The following is a 27,357-nucleotide window of genomic DNA, read 5'->3' as shown; positions in this document are numbered from 1 at the left end:
AAAGTCTAGAAAAATGAAAGAGAATTTATGTAACAGTATACTTTTATTTTCTTATTTTTAACCCTGTTAATCCTCTTGTGAACCCTCAATCTTTATCCCACAATCCTTTGGGAGGTCCTGACCCACAGGTTGGAAAACACTGAGTTACTACCTCTACCTCTCTTATATCTATTCCTAGTAATAGTTAAGCCTTCGTGTTTTTCATATATCTGTTCATATATCTGTTTTTTGCCTTGAAATAAAATTTGTGTGGCTGGAGCAAGTGGGAGCACCTCTTGTCTATCAATCCTGCACAATTCAATCAAACACTTAAAACCTAAAAACTGCAGGTAAAAAGCAAATATCTTGATTTTGGCTTGAGACTTTAAATCTTTATCAGAGAGGCTGTGATACAAACTGGGAGCGTGGAGTTTGAAAGATGTGAGCGTTTATCAGGCAGGGAGTGTCTAAGAAAAACGCTATCTAGTTGCATTATGGGAACTGTATGATCCAGGGTTTCTGAGGTTATGATTCACACTAGGGACTAAAAGTCAGGATATCTCAGCCTTTACTGCTTAGATTTTGATTATTCTTTTTTTAAAGTTATCGAAGGCATGGATGAAGCAGACTGGGACAGATCGTATGTCTTTGCTGTGTACTTTCAAATACTTGCTCATTTCACTACAGTCACCTACAGAAGATATATTGTTTCAACTGAATTGACACGTCATGAAAGCCTCACCTCTGCCTTGACTCTCAGTGCAGGTGATTCCAGTCTGCTCCTCTTGTATGTCTGAGGTACAAGTCCATCCTCGAGGTCAAGGATAGATCTGAACTTCTCAGTTTCATTCTCATAGTCCTACAAAGAAGAATCATGAAACCATTAATCAAACCTTCATCTTATTGTATTTCTGCAAATTAAAAGGTAGATATGTGGTGGTAAAAAAATCAATGTAGAATATCATACTTTGACAGCTTGTTGGTAAAGCTGGGCATTTTTGGAGACGTTGTTCAAGTCAGACTCCTTTCTTGCAATATCAGAGAGCAAGTTCTGACAAAAACAGAGAAGTTGTTAAAAGCCTTTTTCTACAGCACCACTGACAGAATATTCCTCTACATCAGGAAATATGCAAAGTATGAATCGCCCTGTTGCTCATCACTCTCACCCTCTGATTCTTCAGCTTGGTCTCCACTTGTCTCATGTCATCAGTTTCACGAGGCTCGTAGTTTGGGACACGAGACAACCAGCTGTTCAAATTGTCATAATCATTGCTGTAATTGTTGTACGCCATCTTGGCTCTCTGCAAGCTTTGAGACCTGCAACACACAGTAAAAGAGATGATTATGCAGATCTTATGTGTAGGTCTATGTGATATGTGTTTTTGCAGTGTGTTGCTCAGAATTTCTTCCAATAATTGTTGATGCACAGATTTTAGTGAACTTCCCCTACTTGTCCTGACCCTCTCACCTGGTGTCGATCTGCCTGTTGAGGTTGTTGAAGCGCTTGTTGAGCTTCTTAACGTCCGCTTCCTGCCTCTCAATGTCGGGGCAGTGCTCTTGGAATTTGGTGGCCATGTTGTCACAGCTGCTTTTGGTCAAACGTAGGTTCTGCTCCGTCTCAGCGATAACTGACCTCTTGGACCTCAGGTCTGATGTAACATCCTGCCAGAGTAGCAAAGGAGACTAACTGAATATACACAGTAATATGTTCTTTAGGAAAGTATAATACAGACATGTCAATGATAAAATGAGAATGAGAAATGTGGAGGCTTTATCCCTTTTAGAGTTTATCTCTTGCATCTAGCACTTGCTAAATGTTTGTGTGAGTGCAATAATTCCACTAATCTGATACCATATATTTGGTGATAAAGACACCATCTTTTTACCTGTGTACGTAAGGAACATGGCTGGATTCATTTGTTAGTGGGCCCTGGAGCAAAATTGTTGTTTGGCCCCTATTGACTCCCCACCTGTTGCCTGGCCCCAGGTTTTCTGTGTGTCAATGAATGGCAATTTGATTAAGCACAACTATATTTAAGAATATGCCCCACAAGAACAGTGGGGCATATTATAAACTAAAATTATTATGTTCTTTTTTTTAAAAGATGATTTTGTTTGTCATTTTTTTCTTTATTTGCCATTGGTATGCCCCTTAAACATTCGGCTATCAGGACACCCAATGGTAATTAGATAGATGACAGATAGATTTTGACACAGGGCCCCTCTAAAAGACAGGTTCACCTAATGCAGGATCCATCTCAGTTGATATTGTAACTTTGTGTTGCAACCAATTGACATGCAGCGGACCTGGGGCTTTTGGGTACCCTGGTGGTCTACAGCCCTGGGGCAGTTCCTCGCTTTGTCTGATTGATAATCCAGCTTCGGTAAGAGATAATAATCCTGTAATAGTCATGCAGTTATTGAAAAACAAAGCATGATGTGAATGTAGAGTGCATGAGTTTTATAACCAGGCGTGTCAGGCTACTATAGTGTGGCCTCTTACCAGCAACATATTAAGTATTGTTTATTCATGTGGGGAAATATGATCTTTAAGCGGAAATGATATGTTTGCACTACCTTTGTAAACCTTGGGGACCTGCTGATCATTACGTTGCTCCATAGCACTACTAGTGATCAACAATTCCACGGTGTACCTTTAGCGTTCTATTTACCAGTATTTCTTTTTTTTCCAGTTAGAGTGAGATATCATTGTAATGCATGCCAAAGAATAAAAGAGCCATCTTACTGCAAGCTCCCGCTGCGTTTTCTCGAGTGAGGAGATGTCAGCTGGAGCAACCTCCTCCCTGGCCAGCTTGTTCTCATAGGTGGACAGGAAAGTTTTTCCATTTTGAAGGGAAGTCTCCAGCTGGTTGGAATTCTTCAGTCTAAAACAAAGGTAAGTGCAGTTAGTAGAAATGCATGTCATTCACCAAATTTGAATTACACACCTGATTTGAACCCATTTATAGCAGATATAAAAGCAATTCAGAAACAGAAAAACTCGAGGAATACTGCTCTCGCAACAACTACCACAGAAGATAAGATACTGAGATCAAGTCCCATACTTTTCCTGAGAGCACTGAAGTAGCTGCTCAATCTTGGTGTACTTCTTGTTGGCTTCATCCACTTTGCTGTGAAGTTGAGGAGCACTGGCACAACTTGGATTTGAGACCAAGAAGCTCTTTGCTTCTTGCACTTTGGAGGACTTCTCTGGTTCAATCTTACTGACAGCACCAACAATGTCCTGAAGGGAGATGTCAGGGTTGGTGAGTTGTAAAATGCATACACACTCTCTCTCAGCTGTTGGAGCTAAACTGAGACATGTAGGGGTTGTGCGAAACAGCATTTAAATCCAACAACAGAACGAAGTGGAAAGCATTACCCTCATATCCTGCAGCCGGTCAGCGCTGTCCTGCAGTGGCCTGTTCTGCTCCAGTGGCGGGCGCACTCGAGCATAAATGGCCTTCTCCTGTTTGTCCAGGTCACTGACGACCTTATCCAGACCGGCCATCAGCTGGCGGCATTGCTGCTCTTGCTTGTCTGAGGTCACACGCAATCACACACAACATGATGAGAGTGACAGCTCTTGTCGGCAGTAAAGCATGCTTAACAGGAATCTTTGTCTGACACCCAGTAGCCAATACTTCTGTTTCATGGTAAATTATTGCCAGGTTTCATGCAAATCTGTCATAGCTGAATGACATCACTTTGAAAGTTTAGGAAGATGCTGTTAACACCTTTTAAAGCAAAAGGCAGCGCACCATTTGCTTTTTATAATTTAAAGGATGTTTACTACAACGTGTGTCTTATTTTCGTAGATTTCGTCATTTTGGTTATGATAGCATTCACATCCTTACAACAAACTTGAAAGTGAGCGCACCTGAAATGTCGATAATAATTCCCTCATTGTGCAGGGAAGTGTGTACTGTACAGTAAGTACAGTAGTTCAAAGTTGAAGCAGGAAGTAGGTCTCTAACCTGTGACTGATGTTTAGAACAAACTGTTTGGGCAATAATTTTACTGTTCGCCTCAGTTTTTTCTTCCAAATAAGTGTGAGTAATCTGGAAGTTTGTTTCTAACCTCTCTGATCATGACAGCTTGTGTTTCTTGCCCCATCAGACCTCTTTTTAGTGATGTCACTGTCGTGAAACTAGATTTTGACACAGGGACCCTCTTCAAGACAAAGCTGCAAGGTCAAGTGATAACGCTTCACCCACCTTCAGGACCTTATGTCAATGCATAGTGTGCTTTAGTAGAATATTCCTATATTATCAAACAAAATTACAAATAATGTAATTACCACAAACCAACGGCCAAACAGTGAACCTGGGGCTTTAGCACCTGGGGATCTGGGGCCTGGGGCAGTGTCACACTTTGCCTGGGTGGTGATTCAGCCTTGTATAGCCAAGTTAGCCCTTGCTAGCTTGCTATATTAACTCAGCAGTACAATGTAATATGAAACAATATCAAATCTTGATTTGTAATTGTAATTCACACAAAGCTGTATGAGGTCAAATTACAGCAAGAAATAAATCAAGTTGCTTGAGTGTGCATGACAGGTTGCCTAAAAGCTGCAATACAGCAGAATTGGAAGTGTCCTGTACCTGTGCCAGTCCCAGTCTCCTTCTTCAGCTCATTGAAGCGTTTCAGCAGAATTCCCTTGCTGCTTGCCATCTTCTGCTTGACTGCCTTTTGCTGTCCAGCCAGGCTGCAAGCACACAATATAACAAACTGCTACAGCTGCACCAGAATACAATGCAATGGAGTTTTTCATCCAGTGAATGTTGTATACTGTATGTACACGTGTATGTACATGTTCATACACACTCACTTGTCAGAGATGGCCACTGCCTCGGGGTCGGTGGGGGGGATCATGAAGCAGACGGCTGGGGCAGTGAGTTTATGTCCAGCTGCATCCTTCACGTCCCATTTGGTCCCATTGTTACGGAGCAGAGTGTACCTCTCCCCACGCAAAATCTGCCCCTGTACACATCCAACAATTACAATCTGTCACAACAAACACACAGCTTACATCAAAAAGTGGTTGACAGATTAATAATTGAATTTTAATATGAATTGCAGAATTAATTGAAAGAGGCTTTTAAACTTTTCTTTTGGTAATTTCGCTGTGAGCTCTGATTGGCTAACCATTATGTGTTATCAGGAGTCTGGCCAATCAGAGCTCTTGCTGCTCTGTGTAGGACTGTAGGAGTCAGTTATGAATTCATAATTTAAAGCATAATAAGGAAATAGAATTATTAATTGGTAAGTTACATTTTAATAAAAAAATTTTTACTTTAAAATGTGAGTTTTAGAATGCAAAATTGGAATTAAATAAAATTAAATTTAAAACCATCAGTGAGGTCAACCTACACACGAAGAGCTTTGCTACACCTAAGCTGAAGAGCTCCATAGGCTCTTTGAAGTACAGACTTCTTCAAATCCCCTGTGTTTTGATCCCCAGGGGTTTTAAATAAGATCCTCAGAGTCTTAGCCTGGGCCTCTTCTGAAGGGATTTGAATACATTACACCACAAAAGCCGTAAGTTACAGGCCTGGTATTTAGAAAAAGCAGAGCAAAGGGAGAGTGCTTATGAGCATAAAATAGTGATTTGATTGCAGATCTTAAACCTGTTAACCAGACAAACGGTTACCCCTGTGCTGTTGCTCTAAGACGTCGATCAAATCACTATTTTAAGATTGTGAAGTCATCTGACCAAATAAGATAAACACAGGTTACTGACAACCCGTGTATCAAGCGATTGTCTCTATCAATATTTCAAATGAGTGATCACAGAGAGGCTTAGAGATGACAGAAAGTTGTCTTCTCAACTTCACTCAAAGTCCTGCAACCCTGTCTTGGCAGGTTTATGGTATCATTTTTCAAACACTCCATTTTGCCCACACTCAAGCAATCATTTTCAGATTCATCCACTCTGGAGACCATCTTCAAAAAGCTCAGTTTGGGGTGGGAAAAATGCTTAATGTGGACGAAGGGCCAAAACAGAGAGAAACACATGGGTTTACTGACACGGCAGTGGAGGATGGCCGCCCACCATTGAGTCTGGTTCTGCTCGAGGTTTCTGCCTCTTAAAAGGAAGTTTTTCCTTGCCACTGTCGCCAAATGCTTACTCATGGTGGGATTTGTTGGGTCTCTGTAAATAATATCATAAAGAGTACGGTCTAGGCCTGCTCTATAGGAAAAGTGCAATGAGATAACTTCTGTTATGTAATTGGTGCTATATAAATAAAATTGAATTGAAAAGTTTTCAGATTTAGCTGTTTTAGTGCAGTAGACTTGTTAAATGTTAATAAATCTGAAAAAAAGTAAAGATTTTCTTAAAAACTGTAACCTAACTAGCAATCTTACAACAATCCATTAATTAATATTTCCCTAAAAAAACAGAAAACAATATAAGTTGTTATGGGTGTTGCTTTGAATTTTCACGTGCTCTGGACGCTGCATGAAGGAGTTAAATGTCACTTCCTGTGTCCGCTATGTGCCGCTAGAGAAAACCCACTAATTATACGTTACATTCCTGTATATCAAGTGTAGATCACACCCTGAAAATGTCTTCTTACCAGTAGGTGGTGCAATGACTACAACTCCTAATTGGCATGTAAATATCCTCAGGCCGGGACTCTTATCCAACCATGAAATTTGGGGCAGATTGGAAAATGTACTCTCAAGTTACAACAACTTCCTGTTTCATGTTGCCACAGCAATGGCGTTTTATGAAAACTGAAAAGTTTCATAATGAAGCATCATCAAGGTCTTGAGGCTTTTCTGTCCAAAATTGAGGTCGATCTGGTCAACCTTCTAGGAAGTGTACGTCAAAGTATAAAGACAGTGTAGTCCCTCATTCGTCCAGGAGTGTTCTATCGTAGAAAAGGTTTCAGTCGTAGATTCTGAAAACAGTGTCCAGATGACTACGGCTGAAACCTTTTCTACGGTCAAAGTATAAAACATTCCATTTCCTGTTGCCAGTAGGTGGTGCTATGACTGACTAAATATCGGCCTGTAGATGTCTTCAGGGCGGGACTCTTATCAAACGTGAACTTTGGGGCACATTCCTGTTTAACGGTGAAACATTGAAATTCAATGCCACGCCACAGAAACGGCGTTCAACGAAAACTCACACTTAGCACAACTTTTCATCGCGAAGGTCTTTAGATTGCACTGCGAAAATTTGAAGTCGATCTGATTAATTCTCTAGGAGAAGTTTGTTAAACTACCAAGCCTGTAAATTACAAAAAATGACCACTAAATTCAAAATGTCCGACTTCCTGTTGGGTTTAGTGTATGGATCCAAGAGAGTTTTTTTTTTACGTCTGGATATGATACATGTGCCTCCCAAATTTCGTACATTTACGTGAAACGCACTGCAGGGGCTGCTCTGTAGGGACGCTAGCGATCCATTTTGCCACACCCATGCGCAAGACCCATATCAGACATAATTTTCACCACTGAATTTTGTGCAAAGTTTCGGTAGTTTTCAAGTACCTTTAGCCCCTCAAAAATGCGACAAATTTGGATAAATAATAATAATAATAATTCCTTGCACCCTTAACCTTAGACATTTTCCATCTTATCGATCTACTGCACAAAGCTTGAAAATACTTTTAATCTATCAGGATTAATTTTAAAATCTTTACATCTCACCTTTCTCTGCAATAAAGCTACACTACATTGAACAACAAAATCCAATATGCCTTTTTCCCTGCAGACATTCTGACATATGACAGTACGAAAAGCACAGGTGTAAATAATCAAATGAATGACAGCTGAATTCCATTTAGCTGCTTCAGTTTCAGCGTCCTGGTATTGTTCATGCTGGTTCACTGTCACAGCTTACTGGGACACTTAAATAGAACAGAGACATTGTTAATGTTGTTAGTAACACCTGTGCTTTTCGTACTGTCACATGTCAGAATGTCTGCAGGAAAAAGACCTATTCAATTCTAAAATTTCAATTCATAGGCTTTTATTTTATTTGTATTTTTTTAAATGATTGCTTTACATGGAGAAACAAATAAGATCAAGACTAAGCCTATGTTTCATAATGACTTCTACATTTTGAAGGTGCTACTTGAAAAATCCACATTTGAGGTTCTCTGTCGGGCTTAGATAGCCAGCAGTACTATATAATTTTTCCAAAACAAAACTAATTCAGATCTAACCAGTTGAACATATAGCTGTGATTCTTGTATCATGCTTTTGATGGTAATTTGATTTTGATTAAATGAAATGAATTTGATCAATGAAATGAGTTTTACTAGAGCACACTGACTTAGTTTAACTTGCAAAACCCCATTAGTGTCCTATGATATTCTAGTTTAATATAAAACACTATAAACACTCTTTCAGGCTTTTCCACCTTGACAAGAATCAAGCTTCCAGGGAAGCACTGACGACCTGAATATAGGGTTCTTGGTTTCAAGAAATGTCAAGTAATGGCAGCTACACTCCAAAGCTTCCATTAGCTTTCAACAACACACTACATACCTCATCTGTGTCAAACTCGCACAGAGCCTCAATGGGCAGCAGCTTTTGGGGGGTTTCCCGGCGGTATTTCAGAGGCAAAACCTGCAGGCTGCGCTTCTGAAGAGCCATGACCCGTTCGTCAAAGTGGTCCATGGCCTTGGCTTGGTCCTGCACACACACACATGTTTATATTCTCCATTGCTGTAGAGGGAGTCAGTGGTACTGTCAGTTAGAGATGTATCCATGTTCAGATAAAGAAATGCTCACATCCATCTCCCTGATCAGACCCTCCATCTGATACACATCTTTGAACTCTGGGTTGTACTTCTGGTTGAGCTCTGTATCCAGCCGCTTCAGCAGGTCCTGAGTGTCACGTGCCTCCTTGTGGTACTGGACACACACAGACACTGATGAGCTTTGCCTGTTTAAATTTGTGTGTGTTTGAATATTCAGTGTAAATTTCTGTGAGTGCTTATCTGTCCTCTGAGTCTAACCTTGTGGTACTCATCCATGTGTTTCAGGTGGTTTTCCTCACAGATGAGCAGGTTCAGGTACTCTTTCCAGTCAGCATGGACTGCCTCCATATGAGCCTAACAAACAACAATGTATGTGGGCATTTAATTAGTAAAAATTAAATGAAGTAATTTCATATTTAAAGCAAATGTAAAACAAGTTTACCAAAGTGTTGTACAATTTTCAAGGCAAAGTTAAAAATCAACTGTGTAAGAACAAGCAACACAGATACAGGACACACACGCTGGTGATGCCGGCCCAAAAGTTAAAAATTGCCTTTGAGGCTGGACGTATAGGTTTCACTTGTGCAGGCACTTCAAATATTAAGAAGGGCTTTTCAACACTCCATCTTGGATCAAAGGCTTGATCCATTTTTAGCCTAAACCAGGGGTTTTAAAAGTCCGCCCCCTCCCCCAAATGAATGGATAGAGAAGAGTGTCAGTGTTCCAGGATGTAAGAACCATGTTGATGAGACTGAGTCTGAGTCTGACTCTACAACTCTCCAGCCCATAAATGACTTTTTGGTCTTTGGAGGTCAAAAAGCTCAAGATAGCATACCAGCCATCCATTGTCTGATTACAACAGACATTTAGGATCTTTGAAGTGTCATCAGCATAGCAGTGAGAGAAAATGTTTTTATGAACGATTAGTTCAAGAATTCATCTGAATGGAGTAGATGGATGAGCCAGTACCTCAATAACATTCTTCCCTGGATGCTCAGCGGCAACCAGCTTCTCTCCATCGTCATTCAGCTTGGTGACTGTCGCCTCTTTGGACTCCAGACATTTACTGATGAAGTTCTGTTGGGGCGAGACAGATGTGCTGAGTAAACTGGTTATCATATTTTATTTATTGGTTAGTGTCCATCCTTGTATGCACTGATGCTCATTTTATATATGCAGCTTGTGTGTCCGTCCCTCAGTTACCTCATACTGCCTCTGGCGGGCAGGGTAGTCCAGGTTGGTGTCGCTCCAGTCATAGTTGATCCTCTCTTCGGCCTGCTGGTCCATCCAGTACAGCTCATTGGTGCAGCGTTGCATGTAGTCCCGCAGGCTCAGCAGATTGCGCTGACGAGCGCTGGAACTGGCCTAACCGAGGGAAAGAAAAACTTAAAGCTACAACCAGTAGATTTGCAAACAAGATGACTTGATGGCTTGGATTTGCTGGAAGCTACTGTGCTAAGCTAACAAAATTTATTTTAAATTATTATATTTTTATGTAAATATTTAACAACATTAAGTAGTGCTAATCTGCTGAACTTTTATGTAAGTAAAACAGTTTATTCAAAGCAAAAGTAACCCATTTACGGTGAATTTAACAGTTTTTTAAGGGATTTAAAAACTGGACATTGTCGCATTAAAGCCCCTGGGTGTATGTGATTATATCATTTTTCAAATGATTCTAATGGCACACGCTTTTGCTTGTAGAAAAAATGAGACTGGTGCAGTCTATGTGTTGACTTTAGCCCATGTATCTGTTCCACCTTTACATTGCTATCTGCCAGTGTCTTTTTTTGATACTACCACATATTAACTTTAAGTAATTATCTTTCCCATGCAGTGCTACAGAGTTCAATACAGTATTTTATTTTTAAGTTGAAGGATAAGGTTGGCATTATTCTATTTTTCGTATTCTAAACAAATCTAAAAAAGACCAAAACCAACAGCACACCTCACAAATATATCATCTTAAAAAAAAGGGCTCAGTAATTTCCTAAAAACAGCTGTTCACTGTAGTTTTTAACAAACGTTACTCAAACAGGAGGAAATGGGGACTGTTTTCAGCGGCGGATGAATCCACATTTGGTGTTCTAGTGAGTATTTAGGGCAGCAGAACGGTCTATGTGGGATTGAGTCAGAATAAACTCTAGTGTGTGTGTTCATGGTGATGAAGGAACATGTCACCCAGTGCAGCAGAGCGGCTCGCTGATGTGTTTTAATAGTTTCTGGACAACAGTGGAGCTCTATGGCTCACATGGGATTTGTTGAGAAGAAGAAAAATATAGCACATAACCAGCCTTATCCTTTAGCGTTTTGAACAAATGTAATGCAGATTTTACTTAAAAGACAAAACTCTGACGACAGAGGTGTGTGCTCATTATGATAAGGTTACCTTATCATAAGGGCTAAAAGCAGGCTGGTGATGAGAGAAGGAACAGGTCTCTGTATATGACCAACAGTCACAGGCTATGCTGATTTGAATGACACACACACATACAAATGGACCGATATATAAAAAAATAAAAAGACACAAAGTACACACCCATGGGCTTAGAGAGTGAATGTGTGTGGGTTTATTACCAGCAGTTTGTTGTACTTCATCTGGAGGCTACTGACGTATTCCTGAAGAAACATGGAGAGTAAGAACAAGACAAACAAGATGAGGGTCATGTGAGTCATTTGCAAACAGAGAACTTTTGCATTTTGCACACCACGTCATGTCATTCAGTTCTTCTTTTGGTTTTCTGTTTGTACCTTGTCTCCGCTGGTGGAGATGTGAGGAGCCAGGGCCTCCACCTCGCTGTGGAAGATGTTGTGTTCCTCCACCTCATTCTCCACAGATGGCAGGTCCTGGCCAAAGCCCTTGTGGTTCAGGTTGTCCTGGGCAGGGAGACAAAACAGTACACTTTAGTCTATTCCACCACATGTTGACAGACTGGACCTAACTTGGTCTGGCTACTACTGAAATTAACTTCTCTCTACTGTCTATAATACTGTTGAAATTTAGGATCATTTAAAAACCAAAGAAGAAAAACTAATAAACCATCCATATTATCTTCATTATATACTCAAAATAGATGTCGTGAAAAATACAGAGAAAGACAGACAGAGAGCAAAATATTACGTTAAAGTGTCGCACTTCTTAGTTTTGTTACATACTTCGTGAACTGCCGATGAGTGATGGCAGTGACTTTGGACGTGATCTGGACTCGTACCTGTTTTTGTAAATTACTTTGGTCTCAAGATGGTCTTAACTACTGTACAAGACTGTGGGTGTATGAGAGAGTGTGTGCAACAAGGTCGCAAAAAATGTGATAAATTCTGTGAAAACACATTAGGAAAATATTTGACTTAACAAGATATATCAAGATGTATCCAATTTGCTTGTGTAAGTGTGATCTTTATGGAAGATCACAGAGGTGTATTTCAGGTCCACAGGGGCACCCTGTGTGCGCGTACAGATAGTACAGATATACTTCCTACCAGTTTCTCATCCATCATGTTGCCCCAGTTGATGCTGGGCATGCCCTCAGTGCGGACCAGGTGGTAGATACGGTCATGGTCCTCTCTCAGCTTCATCACTCTCTCACGCAGTTGCCTCATGCTGAACAAACACACACACACACAAGATATTATAGAATGTTGTGGCTGTTATTCGGTAACACTTAACAACGTTAAGTAATGTTCATTAAATTCAGCATGGCAAGATAACACAGCTTCTGTGTGTACAAATATTTAAGATATGTCTTTCTGAACGTATTCTGTCTAAAAGAACTATGAGCTCATAGATGACAACCACCAAAATAAACTCCCGTCATCAATAAAGACCAGATAAAAGTGAGTTCCTTGCACTCTAATGGCTCAGCATTAGGTACATTTCCACAGCATTATTTAGTACAACAACAGAGCGATGTCATACTCACTACACTCCTGCTTTCACTTACACCGGGAGTCCACCGGGCTCTGTAACGTCACGTCTGCAACACGGTTTTGTTCCGTCCTCCAAGCAGCTTCATACTCCACCGGGAGCGTATCAGAAGTGTTTTATTTTGAAAATTGACTGGATTCTCTATGCCGTTTCTGTGTCTGACTTTCTGCCCAGGTTATCTGCTCTGTGCAGCTTGATGTCAAAAATAGATTTGCCACGGAACAGAGCTGAGAGCTGCTTCTGGGATGTGCTGCGGCGCATCTGGTAGAATCACGAGCATGGTCTCGAATGGCTGCGATCGGCTCTGGTGGCCGCGTTGTAGCCGTAACGCGACGCAGCTGTGCCCGGTGGAATCCCAGCTTTACTCTATCAACACAAATAGTGTTTTCATTCACTAATTACTGTCATTACTTCCTCCATGATAGCCTGTTCTCTTCAGTATAATGTACATTTACACAGCACTAATTCCATCAGTACAAAAACTTTGTCTTTTTACCTGAATGATGTTAAGCTACCATGAATGAACAACACTCAACACTTCCTCCTGAATTTTCACATTATAACATTGCAGCCTTCCCTTTATAGGTAGTCTTTTAATGTGAAAGAAAGTGTTTTGTGTTTTGAGTAAACATACGGCAAAATAGAAGTGATTCGAAATAATTAGTAACAGTATTTCTGTTAGAGACAATCAACTGAGAGCAGCAGAGTGGTGATGGAATTAGTGTTGTAGAAATTATACTGAATTTATCAACAGGTAAACACGGAGGAAGTTATGAATTTGAATTTGGAAACAGGAAAATTAGGAATAGAGGTTTGTCTCTTATACAACTGTCTCTTATACCTGCTCCAAATAAAGGCCTGTTTCTCTCTGCCACTGAGGTATGTAAAGACATACCAAAGACATTTACCAAATAATATCTACCCTGTTGTGTGCATACATGACTTGTACTTGGTATTGTAGTTTCAATATTTTCTTGTGTCACATAACACAGTATAGCCTCAATGTAAATGGTAAATGGACTGTACTTAAATAGCGCCTTTCTAGTCTTTCTGACAACTAATCTACAAATCACATTCACCCCATTCACACACATTCATACACCGATGGCAGAACTGCTCATCAAATAACTAAACATTCACACATTCACACACCAAGGACACTTCAACATGTGGGCTGATCAAACCGCCGACCTTCCGATTGGTGGACGACCCACTCTACCACTAAGCCACAGTCGCCCTCAAGAAGCCCAGGAGCTGAGTACTACTCACTCCTGTTCTATCATCTCAGCCTGTGGATGCTGGAGGCGTTTGGCGTTGACGGCGTCCTCATCCAGGACGGTGAGCAATTCCAGTGAGTTGAGGATTCTCTTGTTGGTGTCATCCTGATACAGCGGCTGCTTCCCCTCATTGATCTTACTCACATCCTGCAGAAAAAACACATTGGATGTAAGAAAGATGGACACTATTTAATGTCAAAGTAAACACAAACAGCAGCAGAAAAAACACACGGTGAAGGTGAAGTACATTTTCTTTGTCTGAAGTTGCATTCTTGAATGAGGTTATTTTCATGATGTTGTGTGTTTAACATTGTACGGAACTAAGAGCCACTGGAATTGTGTTTCTTTTGTTGTTGTCACGGTGAAACAGAAGCTAGAGCGTCTTCAGTAATGTGACGTGCTTCAGAGTCAAAAGGAATATGTGGGCAGGGTTTAATTACGAGAGGGATTTAAATCAAATCCTTAGAAAATCCTGGGAAAACAGCGTGATACGGAGCTGTTAGCCTCCGCACACACCTACTTCACCCGTGTTGTTGGATCAGGAGGAAGAGGATACGGGCTAAATGGATACATTAGACCTCAACCACATTCTTTGGAATTGTGAACTAAGTTTTGGCTGAAGTCCAAACACACAACTCTTAGATATTGCTCTGCTAGCTACCCACACTGGCTAACAGTCCAGTGCGGTTTTACATGATGGCCGGGTTAGCCACTCACTACACTGTAATGTATTTATTAAGTCGTGGCTCATCGTTTTGTGTTCCTCACCATTACAGCATCTGCTTGCTGTAGTTTTAATTATTAAATTTATGAGTGATCTGATCCAATCTAAGCACTTTGTACTTTGTTTTGATAAGTGCTCTATAAATAAAGTTTTATTATTATTATTATAATGTCTGGTGTCTTCTCTAAAAACACAAATGTTGGTTTTTAGATGCAATATATTTACAATGCCCATTATACCTTATACAAAAGGTAGGATTTGCAGTTAGAAAGTCAAACTCTGTAGTCTACATTATTCAATAAAGAAAATGAAGACAGACACTAAAACATAAAGTTGAAACATGGTGTTTAAAGTCTGGCAAAATAAACCCTGATGATGTCATCAGAATTAGAATGGTGTGGGCTTGGAGACTACAAACAGAAAGCCTGCATTACAAACTGTGGGTGTATAGGTTGAGAGACGTGGGTGTTTACTAGGCAGGGAAGGTCTACAGTAATGAAAGGGTCTAATGAAAGACACTCCTGTTGCATTATGGGAAGTGTAGGATCCAGTGTTTTTGGATCCTGACCCGTGCTAGGGACTAAAGTCAGGACTTTTTGTGCTGCTGTTTCAATTCTTTTTAAAAAATCTTTAAAGTCTTCCAACTTTATGGAAGCACAATACTAAATCGCAGCAGTACCTTTTTTTTTTATAAATGAAGGAATGTTATAGAGACAAAACCAACATGAGCCTTTAAAATGAAGCCGACAGTAATTTAATTGTATTTCATCACAACTTGCAAACGACAGGGCCATGTTCTCTTCTAACTGACAAGTATGAATATAGAAATCTTGTGCAGGTTATTTACTCCAATAAAACACATGACATAAAAGAGCATTACACCAATGTATTATAATGGCCGGTTAGTCTCACAATTATTGTTTTAATCAGATTTTACTGTTTGGAATGGGAGGAGTCACCCTTAATTCAAGGTACTCATGCTGGTATTTGCAAAAGTGCATTTACTAAATATTTAAGACATGAATTTATAGTTTATATCATAGTTGAAGCTCCTTTTTATATTACACTACAGCACTGGTTTAACTCGGATCATTTACCTTCTTACGAGGCAGAGTGGTCATTCTATCATCTAAAATAGGTAAAGCCCAAAAGAATATTGTCATTTTTAATTTAACTGGCACATGATCTGTGGATTTGGAGACTTTGGTATCAGATTGTACCTTGTTGAGGTTCTGCTCAACATCGTAGATGTTCTTCTCCACTTTATCAGCATTCTTCTGCAGCTTCTCGATCAGAGCGCTCAGTTCTGTGGATGGAGCACTGGAAGGCAAACGCAGACAGCTGAAATGTTATATCCACAAGTTGTCACCTTAATTATCATCAGATATTAATACTGTAACTTTTAATGTCACTGTGTGTCACAGCAACAGTTACTGTATTTAATGATGAACGTCTATGCAAACATGTCAAAACGTCAGTGTTAATACAGAATACCAATTAACATCACAGAGGTCTTTATTCACTTCATTAGAGGTGGAGCTTGAGTGGTCAGCTGGGACTTTTGTATACTGTATGCATTATCCTTACATTCAATAGTACTGACTGGCACCACATACTAATGCTGAAACAATTACAATTAATTAATTAGTTGATCAACAGAAAATGAATTGACAACAATTTAAATAATCAAGCAAAAATGCAAAAGATTGTCTGGTTCCAGCTTCTCAAGTGTGAGGATTTTCTACATTTTATATTATTGTGAGCTGAATCATTGGGTTTTTGGACTTTTGGTTGAACAAAACAAGCATGGGGTCATTTAAACCAAAAGGTTTTATCCCCTTGGGAGCAATTCATTTCATGGCAATCTGCCATTTACATTATGAGATATTTTGTGCTCAAGATGACATTTTGGCGCTGGAGCAGAGGTAATAGATGATCCAGAATGGAAAGGGTTCACCCTCTGGGGAGTATGAATGTGCTCAGGTCATGTGATCACCAAAAACATCATTAATCCTCTGAGGACCATGAAAATCCACTAGAGATGTCCCAAGCCAATCCTAATGATCGGTATCAGGGCTGATCCAGGCATGTTTTAAAAGGGTCGGTATCGGCTAAAATAAAGCCGAACAAAATCGGATCCTTTCTTTTCTGAACTCTACTGTGTTTGTCCACCTCAGCGTGCTAGTGTTGCAGCGCTACAGAGCGATCACTCCGCTGCAAATGTGAGTGTGCAAAGGTGAAAAAAAAAAAGAGATTTGTGTGGGCTAGCAGTTTCTCGCTTTCAGACGGTGCTAACTGTCGCTTTCCATGGTTAAAATGACAAACTTCTCCAGCAGCAGGTCATATCAGCTGTTGCTAATTAATGTTAATTCTGTGAGTAACTTGATGACAAAACAAAATGAAACGTGTCAGTTGTCTGGTTAAAGTGATCTCAACAGTCGCATTCTCCAGTTAAACTTTCATTCATATCATATGAAGAATTTAAGCTTCTAAACTTAATATTTTTGAATCAGGACCTTCAGTATTTGGATCAAATAGTTTGTGGAAAATGAGGTGTGTCAGATTAAGTAGGCTACAGCTGTTATTTCAATGTGTCAGATACATATTTAATCAATTATTTAGAATAAATACTTAATATTTATATTAATATCTAGTTAAATATAAGTATCAAATCAGACTCTGTATCGGCAGATACCTGTTGTTAAAGTACCTGGACCGGGATCTGGGCCAAAAAACATGATGGGAACATCGCTAGTATTCACAGCTAATTTCACGGCAATCTGGACAGCAGTTTGCAAGATGTTGGATGGACTGACCAAACTGACCGACATTCTGCATATTGCAGCTGTGGGGTAAAATGCCTTTCCTGATCTATATTATCTACTGTATATTAGGTCTGTTTCAGGTTTAAAAAAAACCACCGTACTTCTGGTTTGTATTTCTTCCAAATGACTCAAAGCAAACTGAGTTTCAACTACACTGTGATACGTACTGTTCGCATCTTCACACATCAATTTGAAAAATTCTAGGTGGTATTTGCATCGTGCCTCCCTCTCTCCCACCCCCACCCCCCTTTTCCCAAAACCTCTCTCTCTCTCTTTCTCTCTCTCTCTCTCTCTCTCTCGCCCACCATTGAGTCTGGTTCTGCCTAAGGTTTCTGCCTCTTAAAGTTTTTCCTTGCGACTGTCGCCAAGTGCTTGCTCATGGTGGGATTTGTTGGGTCTCTGTAATTAATATTATAGAGTACGGTCTAGACCTGCTCTATAGGAAAAGTGCAATGAGATAACTTCTGTTATGAATTGGCGCAGTATAAATAACAATTGAATTGAATCTACTGTACCTCCAGTTTTATAGCTATGAGCTAGTTTTATAGCTATTAATGACTTGATGAGCCATAAACTGACTGCTTCTATTCAACACTTTATTTCGTGTGGGATCTTCATACCAAGATGATAACTCACAGCTTGTTCCTAAGAATCATAATACACACCAGTGCCAGAATTGATTCTGACTGACTGGATGAAAATGAATCAGAATCAGAATCAGAATCAGCTTTATTGCCAAGTAGGTTTACACATTCAAGGAACTGATTTGGTATTTTGGGGCAAAACAATAAACATATAGTAGAAATATAAAATATAAAGTTGATAATAAGATATTAAAGAATATTATAAGAAAAAAAACATAAGAAAAGAATAAAGAATATGAACAATATGACTTATTATGAATTATTTAAAATGGCAGATTGTGCAATGCACAAAATAATTGTTGTTTGCTGTATAATGTGCAAAAGTTTACAGTATGAGTATATGGTACTATAAGTGGGGAGTTGGGTGGGTATGAGAGTCAGTGTCAGTGGGGGCCCCGGGCCTTGTTGATGAAGCCAGCTGCAGACGGAAAGAAACTGTTCTTATGGCGTGAGGTTTTGGTCCCTGATGGAGGGGAGCGATTCAACAAGTTTGTGTCTGGGGTGGGAGAATAACATAACTGAACAAAACTGAACACAGGAATTCATTTGTATGCTCATAGCTGCCATACTGTCAAACAACAACCATCAATCAGAAATTAGCATGATTGTCACTGTGTATGTTGTGCTCTCTGAGTTAAATGAACAACTTATTGGTAGGTAAGGACGCTGACACAGGTGGGTTTCTAACACACAGCTAAAGTAAGGGAAACTAGCCCAGCAGGTCTTTACCTCATATCATGCAGCAGACACACCTAGTCCAATCACTGTGACAACTATCACTCACGGTAGTGTGTGCCAAAGTGCATGTTCACGTGCCTGTGTGAAGCATGGTATTACTCATAGTCAGGGGCGGATCTAAAAAAATATTCATAGGGTGGCAAGAGGGTGGCATGGAGACTGTAAGGGGTGGCAGAAATATATATGCTGATTTAATCGCAAACAATCACATAGATCAATATTTGCTCGGAAAAGCCCCCAAATAAAGTCAAAAACATTATGGTAGCACATGAGTAAAGCTTTGAATAGAAATAGCTAAAGGTGGCATTAGAAATCAATAAATTATACATAAGCAGATCACTTCGCCTAAAATGTGGCCAGAACAGTGCAAGCTTTCTTGAAGGGTTTAAAATGGCTCCTAGGTAGAGACTGACATATAAAGACAATATTCATACTCTGTGAAGCCACACATTTAGTGTTGCCAACGCTCCAAGATATCCAGTGTTGATCCGGTAATGCTGGTTAAACAGCAAAAGTCCCTTTTCTCTGAGCTTTGATAATGTGGTGAAAGTGCAAACTCTCAGGTACTGAGCTTTGAATGAACTAATGTAGCTTTTTGTTTGGGGCTTGGAGCAAAGTCACAAACAGCTCCTGTTGGGGGAGGGGCAGAACCCATAGACTGTATATAAAGACGAACGCCATGACAGCTCCCCAAAAGTGAAGCCAAAATATCCGGGCTTCATTTGTGTACAGTGAGAGGAAGTGGAGACGCGTCATCTATCTTTATATACAGTCTATAGTGGAACCTAGGAGTCTACGGGGAGCGCCATCTCTTGCTGCATTCACTTGCACTCGGACATCAAAGTTTTGCTCTTGTAAATTTCCGACCACCCACAACTTTTCATATGTATATTTTTGAATTAGATTGTCCAAAACTGGGGTGGCAAGGCATTTTTTTATGCCACCCCGGTAGATCCGCCCGTGCTAATAGTGTAAGGAGTGTATAGTGTTAATATGGAGAACTGGAACCAACTGTCTGCTAGATCAACTACACCTTAAAAGGTGTGTTCACACAGAAAGCGAAGCAAATTTTTCGTGCGGCACAATTACATACGTCAATGCAAAGACGAAATGGGCTACACGAAGTTCAGTGAAAAATTTGCGCATATTACGGGGCTTTGCAGAGCGTTGTGTGGGGAGGACCGGGCGGAAGAAATTTAGGGAGAAACTTGCGCCAATTCTTCTGCATGTTTTTAAGGAATCGTTGGAGACAGGCTCTTTGCCTCCAACTTTTTCGCAAGCATCCATTTCACTCCTCCTTAAAAAAGATAAAGATCCTACCCAGTGTGAATCATATCGTCCCATTTCTCTTTTAAATACAGACATTAAAATATTAGCTAAAGTGTTAGCATTTCGTTTAGAACGTGTCCTTCCCTCAATAATTTCAGACGATCAAACGGGATTTATTAAAGGTCGCCAATCCTTTTCTAATATTCGTAGACTTGCTAACATAATGTATCTTTCTGATCCTTCTCCGCACCCAGAGGTAGTTATTTCTTTGGATGCGGAGAAGGCGTTTGATCGAATTGAATGGCCATATTTGTTTGCAGTCTTAAAAACGTTTGGTTTTGGTAATATTTTTATGTCTTGGGTTAAATTAATATATAAGTCCCCTTCAGCTTCCATTCGGACCAATTATTCCCGATCAGACTTTTTTCCATTAACACGTGGAACTCGTCAGGGATGCCCACTGTCCCCACTCCTTTTTGCCATTGTGATTGAGCCACTTTCAATAGCTCTGAAAACATCAACAGCGTTCAGGGGAATTAAGCGAGGGGGTATTGAACATCGTGTGTCTTTATACGCCGATGATCTTTTGCTTTACATCAGTGACCCCATATCTAGTTGTCCTCTAATTATATCATTATTAGGTCAGTTTGGTAACTTTTCTGGATACAAATTAAATTTCCAAAAAAGTGAATGTTTCCCCATTAATAATTTGGCCTTACAAATTCAACAAGAATCATTACCCTTCCGTTTTTCTCTTGATGGGTTTAAATACCTTGGAATTCATATGACACGCTCCTTTTCTTCTTTGTTTGAAGCCAATTATAAAGCTCAGTTAAAAGAAGTAAAGGCAGAGTTGGAAAGATGGCATAGTCTTCCCCTTACTTTAGCTGGAAGAATACATTCAGTGAAAATGACAATTCTTCCCAAGTTCCTTTATTTGTTTCAGTCCCTACCAGTTTTTTTGCCCAAATCTTTTTTCCATTTAATCAACCAATCCATATCCTCTTTCATTTGGGAAAATAAGATCCCGTTCTTCAAAGGACCCGTGATGTTGGTGGTTTAGGTCTACCAAGTTTTACTAATTATTACTGGGCATCAAATATTCAGAAGATATTATTTTGGCTTCATTGCCCAGAAACAAATTGGTGTTTAATTGAAGCACATACATGTCACTCTTCTTCTCTTCCAGCTTTAGTGTATTCTTCCTTGCCTTTGAAAGCTTCTCGATTCACATCCAATCCTGTTGTACTTTCTACTCTGAAGATCTTTAATCAGTTTCGTTGTCACTATAAATTTACATCTGCATCGGTTTTGGGTCCTATTTACAAAAATCATTTATTCCCTCCCTCTACACTGGACTCATCATTTAGACAATGGGTAGTTTCCGGGTTGAAATGCATCAAAGATTTATATACTGAAGGTTTATTCAACAGTTTTGAGAACCTCTGCAGATTGTATGATCTCCCACAAAACCACTTTTAGATATCTTCAGATTCGCAATTTTGTTAAAAATAAATTCCCATCCTTCCCTGACCTTCCTCCTACCTCACCTTTAGATAATCTTACTCTCAATTTTTATAATAAAGGATTGATTTCACTTTTATACTCCCAGCTCATGTCTTTGAAAGAGTACAATCTGGATAAAATTAAATCCAGATGGGAAGATGAACTGGGCATTGAGCTATCTGAAACTTTCTGGAGGGAGGCGCTTAAAAAGGTCCACTCATCATCATCTTCTGTTAGGTTAGGGCTCATACAATTCAAAGTGCTGCACAGGGTTCACCTGAGCAAGGCATGGTTAGCTGGAATATATCCTGGAGTAGATGCAGCCTGTGATAAGTGCTCTTTTTCCCCAGCCAGTCTGACGCATTCGTTTTGGTCTTGCTCCTCTCTAAATAATTACTGGGCATTGGTGTTTAAAACTATTAGTGATGCCCTTGGGGTGATATTGCAGCCTTGTCCTTCAATAGGTATTTTTGGAACCCCCAGTGACACTATGATAATTTCTTTAACTGCATCCCAGAGGGACATTATTGCTTACACCTCTTTATTGGCCCGCAGAAGAATTTTGTTATGTTGGAAATCCCCTACCCCTCCTTCTGTGACAGATTGGCTAGAAGATGTTATGTCCTTTTTAAAATTAGAGAAGATTAAATTTATATTAAGGGGATCGGTGGACATGTTTTACTCAAAATGGGAACCCATTTTGTCATACTTTAAAAATTTGAAAGAATTACCCAGTTGTTAATTTTTTTACTCTCCATATATGTATCTTTCTCTTAACCCTTTTTTTTTTTTGTGATGCTGTATTTGATGTTTTGTCCTCGGTGTAAGTTGTCTCAGAATGGCTAAAACAATTATTAATATTACTATCATTATTTTTTCTTTTATCTATTCACACTGCAATACTATTATTGTAATAATATTATCATCACTATGTAGTGGTATGCTTGGGTCCATGACTTGAAAAGATGTCAGACATTATGCTGTTTTGTTGTACCTAAGCTGTCTAGGGAAGGGATAGGTTTGGGTGGGTGGGGAGGGGGTGTTGTTGTTATATTTGAAATAGAAGGAAGTAAAATGTATCTTTGATTGTAAAAAAAAAAAAAAAAAGAAAAGTCCCTGTTTAGTGTTATGTAACGTTACTAGCTTACAGCGTCTTCTCCTCTTCACAGCACAGTTGTCCAGACAGTGAAAAGCTAACTTAGCTAGTTAGCAGATGAGCTAAAGTTACGCGTCATTGTGATTTCATCTGATTGCTCTGATTCCAGCTCTGCAGCTCCAAAACGTATTTGGTAGACCTCCAGTTTTATGCTATTTTAATTGACTTTAGCCATAGCAGACATGGTAGCTGCTAACTAGCTAGCTTCAACTCTGCTGTGAAGAGTACAAGAAAACGCTGTAATAACAAACAGGGACTGTGGCAGCAAACACAACACACAGCCTTTCCGTAACTAATATACTGCAACCTGAGCTTATCTGGATACTTTATGGCTGACTAAAGTAACACAACTACCCCTCACACACCTGGAAAGAATCACTTCCCACAACAAACCAGCTACACTCTGTCCCACACACACAGGCTACTCACAGGTCACCTTTCTTACAGGGAAGGCCCGGCCGGTAACACACAGGTGCAGTTGGGCTGTGGGTGAGCTAACCAGAGGTGGAAGAAGTATTCAGGTCCATTACTTAAGCAAAAGGACTAACACCAACCCCACTGTGAAAATACTTCACTGCAAGTAAAAGTTCTGCATTCTAAACTGTACTAAAGGTAAAAGTGTGTAAGTATTATAGCAACATTTACTTAAAGTATTCATTGTGCCGTAAAATGGTCCCTGTCAGTTTTCCTGTTATATCTGATGATTCTGGATTCATATTCCTGCTGCATTTATGTGTATGTTGCATTTACTGCTGTAGATGTTTAAGGTTGAGCTAATTTTAATTGCATTATATACTGTTGGGTAGTTTAATCTACAGCAATGACTCATATTCTACAAGACCATCATATTTGCACTATTTGAGAATTTATTTTTATAGATATGTGTATATTGACATATATATCATATGTCACAGAATATATTAGCCTAAAAATATCAGCTATTATTAAGCCATATCGCCCAGCCCTAACTGTACAGGGACCGATCATGCATAATGTTGTGCGTAGCCAACCCCCCAAAGGCCCATTCTGAGCCAGGAAAAACCCCGGACACAGAGCAAAAAGTCCACAAAGTCTATGTCTGTCAATTCAAATCCACCATCCATGTCCTCACACACATGCACATTCACACCCATTCGCCATTTGTATGCAAGTTACATAACATCTGCTGAATGCACACTGGACACGGAGGGACAGTTCTCTTTTCTCACTGAAAGCTTCAAACCAACAGGTCCTTCTGTAAGCACACTCCTTTATAGACTGCATGTCTCCTAAATCACATGTATTTGGATTGCTACTATAAGACTCAATGCATGAGGACAAAAATACCATCAGCTGGTTGTTAAATGCAAGGCATACACACAGCTGCCAACACTATTTCCTTGCATGCTTTTAAATGATTAAAGGCACTGCTTTGTACTGAACATGTGTAGGAAAATCCCTGGTTTTCAAAGCAGAGATGTTTTTGTTCTAAAATTCACAACAGATGAAAACTAACCCTGCCGTGGTCTTTTGAGTGTTTAGCAGCGCCACTGACTGTGAATAGCTTTATATTAGATAACTAGAAACAGTTATTTGTCTCGATTCCCAGAATACTGCTTTTTAATCATAATTCAAGAGTCTAAAAACAATGCTACAATAATTCTACCTGCTCTACTATGTATTCTGTGCTCCAGACATGTAGTCAGTAGTTTCCAGGGAGGCTCACTGGTTCTAAATCAATGTTGTGAGCATGGTTGTGTTGGTTCTGGGAAGCAACTGGCACTGGAGCACACTTGAGAAACACAACACAGACGTTTCCAAAGGGAGAGGGTCAAATTAGAACCAGAAAGCTCGGGCAGTAAGTCACAGAGGGTTTGGAGGGCTGCTGCTGTCAGTGAGCGTCACAGCAAACCAGAGCCCTGCTCTGTCTCAGCTGCCTGTCCCCATTCATGTGCTGCTTGTACCCAGCAGGCCGTGCAGTAATCCATCCACGTCTCGATATGAAGAGGAAACATATTCCCAAACACACAGTAGCTCCTTGCTGCCTGTCTTATACTTTCTCTTACCCGACTTTCTATAAAGAGATTTCAAGTTTAAACCTTTGTAACAGGCTTAAAATAGCATTTCACCTCATTATTGTCTGGATGCAAAGGAAGGCCCTAACCCCCAGCTCCAAGGCTTTGGTGATCCAGCCATCGTGCCTCAACTTGAAGCTGTCATTAGCCTAGCTCACACTGACAGCTTGCCAGATACCTGAGATCACAGCTTCCTTTTCTTTTCTTTCTTTTTTTACAGGCACCAACTAAAACCTGAATAGGGAGAGCAGCATGAAGAGAGCTGCGTTATTACGATTCCATCACTGTCTGTTGGTGGTTATCAGGGTACACAAGTCGTACAGCAGTGATTACATTAATGACTTATCTTCACTATGGCATCCTCATTGTCACCTGATGAGTAGAAACCAAACAGAGATACAAAAACAATAAGAAATCAGTGGTTTGGTATGGACTTCTTCAACTAAGTGGTTGAAATGAAAATGAGCAGGCTCTGGATGATGATTTAATAAACCCACTTCAGGCTCAACATATGCACTTTATCATTCATCAGACTTCACCTTCGCTACACAAACCCAGTGAAAATGCTAAAAGCGAAAGGGAACGGGCTTGGTGCAGCAATACTGTGGGAGAGGCTGCGAGACATTCCTCGCTCTTTGTTTTTTTAAGGAGGACAGCCAAATACTTATCAAACCAGTTACTATTACTTTACTACACAGCCTATCAGCCACACCCTCGCCTGAGTTAAAGCACACATTATGCAATCTCACTCACTGTCACTTCTGGTTTAAAAGCAGTTCATGCAGACACCAGCTCATCGTATCCGCATTACATCCCAATTCAACTCAATTCCCTTTTATTTATATAGCACCACTTCAGAACAGAAGTTATCTCACTGTACTTTTCCTATAGACCGTACTCTTTATAATATTATGTACAGAGACCCAACAAATCCCACCATGAGCAAGCACTTGGCCACAGTGGCAAGGAAAACCTTTTAACAGGCAGAAACCTCGGCAGAACCAGACTCGGTGGTGGGCGGCCACCGCCTGCAGGTTGGGTCCCAACAGTGCATGGAGTGGCAGGAAGTGGACAGGGTACGCCTGCTGCATGTTCACAGAATGTGCACCATTATCGGTAAAAATGGACTAGTATGTAATCAAGCAAACATAAATGTATTATATTCAAATCGTATTTATTTATACATTTTGATACTTTCCCGGTACCGATAATGTTACTCCCGAAACAACGCGACACTGAAGGACGAGGTCCCGTCGGTACAGCTCGGTCTCTGTCCGACTCCAGCGCGAAGTCAGTTCACTTTAACGCGGAGCCGCTGCCTGATGGTGGCAGTGCGAGCAGGAGCGGGGAGCGGGGAGAGAGGAGCGGGGAGCGAGGAGCAGGAGCGAGGAGAGGAGCGGGGAGAGGAGCAGGAGAGGAGCGGGGAGCGAGGAGCGGGGAGCGGGGAGAGGAGCGGGGAGAGGAGCGGGGAGCGGGAGCAGACCTACCGCGGAGCCGCTGCCTGATGGTGGCAGTGCGAGCAGGAGCGAGGAGCGGGGAGAGGAGCGGGGAGAGGAGCAGGGAGAGGAGCGGAGAGAGGAGCGAGGAGCGGGGAGCGGGGAGAGAGGAGCAGGAGCGAGGAGAGGAGCGGGGAGCGGGGAGCGGGGAGCGGGAGCAGACCTACCGCGGAGCCGCTGCCTGGCTTTCAGAACTCAGCTCAAGTGTCCCGAAGGAAAAGAAAGGCTCCTACTTACGTTGCTTTTGGCTGCGTTATAGCGGTGGACTTGCTCTTTTTCTTGAACATGGTGACAGGGCACCTGTCAGCGGCTTCGGACAAGAAGACAATCCCAGTAGGACAGGTGAAGCTCAGCTGTGTGTGCCGCGCTGCTCCCGGTGGGTGTGTGTGTGTGTGTGTGTGTGTCAGAGTCCACGCAGCCTCTCTAAGTCAGAGCGTCCCCTCCCACAGACACTGGACTCCTCATCTGGAACAATCTCTTAGTCTTCACACCCAACCTGTGCACCTGTTGGCCAGCAGAGGACAGGAGGGGCCGCAGGGCGGGGCCACGGGGCGGGGCCACTGGGCCAGGCCCCGCCCTGCGGCTAGCCTCCCAGGTATTCACAGCCAAACACACACATAATATTACTTAATGCAGTGTATTAAAATAACCATAGCAGCTGAGAAACATCAACTAGTTACAAAATACAATGTCCTGAAAAGGCAAATAAACAGTAAGCGGTGTAGCTGTATAGCATATTGGTATGGCACTAACATGACAACAAATGCAAAACAATGTAACACAGGGAGTGACAACACATTTGTGTGTGAGATAAAAAAACCTTTTCAGCTTTGAGTCAAAGTGTTTGTACAGTTAATGTGTTGTAGTGTAACAGATTTATAGATGGATAACCAGTTAGAATAAGTACGACATAATGGTATATAATCTTTAATACAGATCAACTATGAAATCCATAGACAACATGGACACGCCCATAGTAGTCTGTGTGTGTGTGTGTGTGTGTGTGTGTGTGTGGGCTACACAGGCTGAACCAGTCAGACCTGA

The 27,357-nt window shown here is 40.7% G+C and overlaps 1 protein-coding gene across 1 annotated transcript in view; it reads right to left on the bottom strand.

Annotated features, from left to right (window-relative positions):
• The window catches only part of ppl (periplakin), a 30,290-nt gene extending 3,493 nt beyond the window's left edge, over positions 1 to 26,797 (bottom strand). The window contains exons 1-20 of the mRNA XM_044182703.1: positions 26,551 to 26,797; positions 15,846 to 15,945; positions 13,894 to 14,048; positions 12,180 to 12,300; positions 11,451 to 11,576; positions 11,277 to 11,318; positions 9,903 to 10,064; positions 9,669 to 9,776; positions 8,958 to 9,053; positions 8,731 to 8,853; positions 8,485 to 8,631; positions 4,811 to 4,962; positions 4,584 to 4,687; positions 3,362 to 3,519; positions 3,045 to 3,223; positions 2,726 to 2,864; positions 1,448 to 1,641; positions 1,146 to 1,296; positions 947 to 1,030; positions 722 to 838 (exon numbers count right to left, since the gene is read on the bottom strand). Coding sequence (XP_044038638.1) covers positions 722 to 838; positions 947 to 1,030; positions 1,146 to 1,296; positions 1,448 to 1,641; positions 2,726 to 2,864; positions 3,045 to 3,223; positions 3,362 to 3,519; positions 4,584 to 4,687; positions 4,811 to 4,962; positions 8,485 to 8,631; positions 8,731 to 8,853; positions 8,958 to 9,053; positions 9,669 to 9,776; positions 9,903 to 10,064; positions 11,277 to 11,318; positions 11,451 to 11,576; positions 12,180 to 12,300; positions 13,894 to 14,048; positions 15,846 to 15,945; positions 26,551 to 26,600 — 2,508 coding nt within the window. The 5' untranslated portion in view covers positions 26,601 to 26,797. The remainder of the gene's footprint in view (positions 1 to 721; positions 839 to 946; positions 1,031 to 1,145; positions 1,297 to 1,447; positions 1,642 to 2,725; positions 2,865 to 3,044; positions 3,224 to 3,361; positions 3,520 to 4,583; positions 4,688 to 4,810; positions 4,963 to 8,484; positions 8,632 to 8,730; positions 8,854 to 8,957; positions 9,054 to 9,668; positions 9,777 to 9,902; positions 10,065 to 11,276; positions 11,319 to 11,450; positions 11,577 to 12,179; positions 12,301 to 13,893; positions 14,049 to 15,845; positions 15,946 to 26,550) is intronic.
• Between the last annotated feature and the right edge of the window lie 560 nt (positions 26,798 to 27,357).

The sequence above is a fragment of the Siniperca chuatsi genome, linkage group LG21 (genome assembly GCF_020085105.1).
Source record: "Siniperca chuatsi isolate FFG_IHB_CAS linkage group LG21, ASM2008510v1, whole genome shotgun sequence".
NCBI lineage: Eukaryota > Metazoa > Chordata > Actinopteri > Centrarchiformes > Sinipercidae > Siniperca > Siniperca chuatsi.
This window is presented reverse-complemented; position numbering and strand designations above follow the sequence as displayed.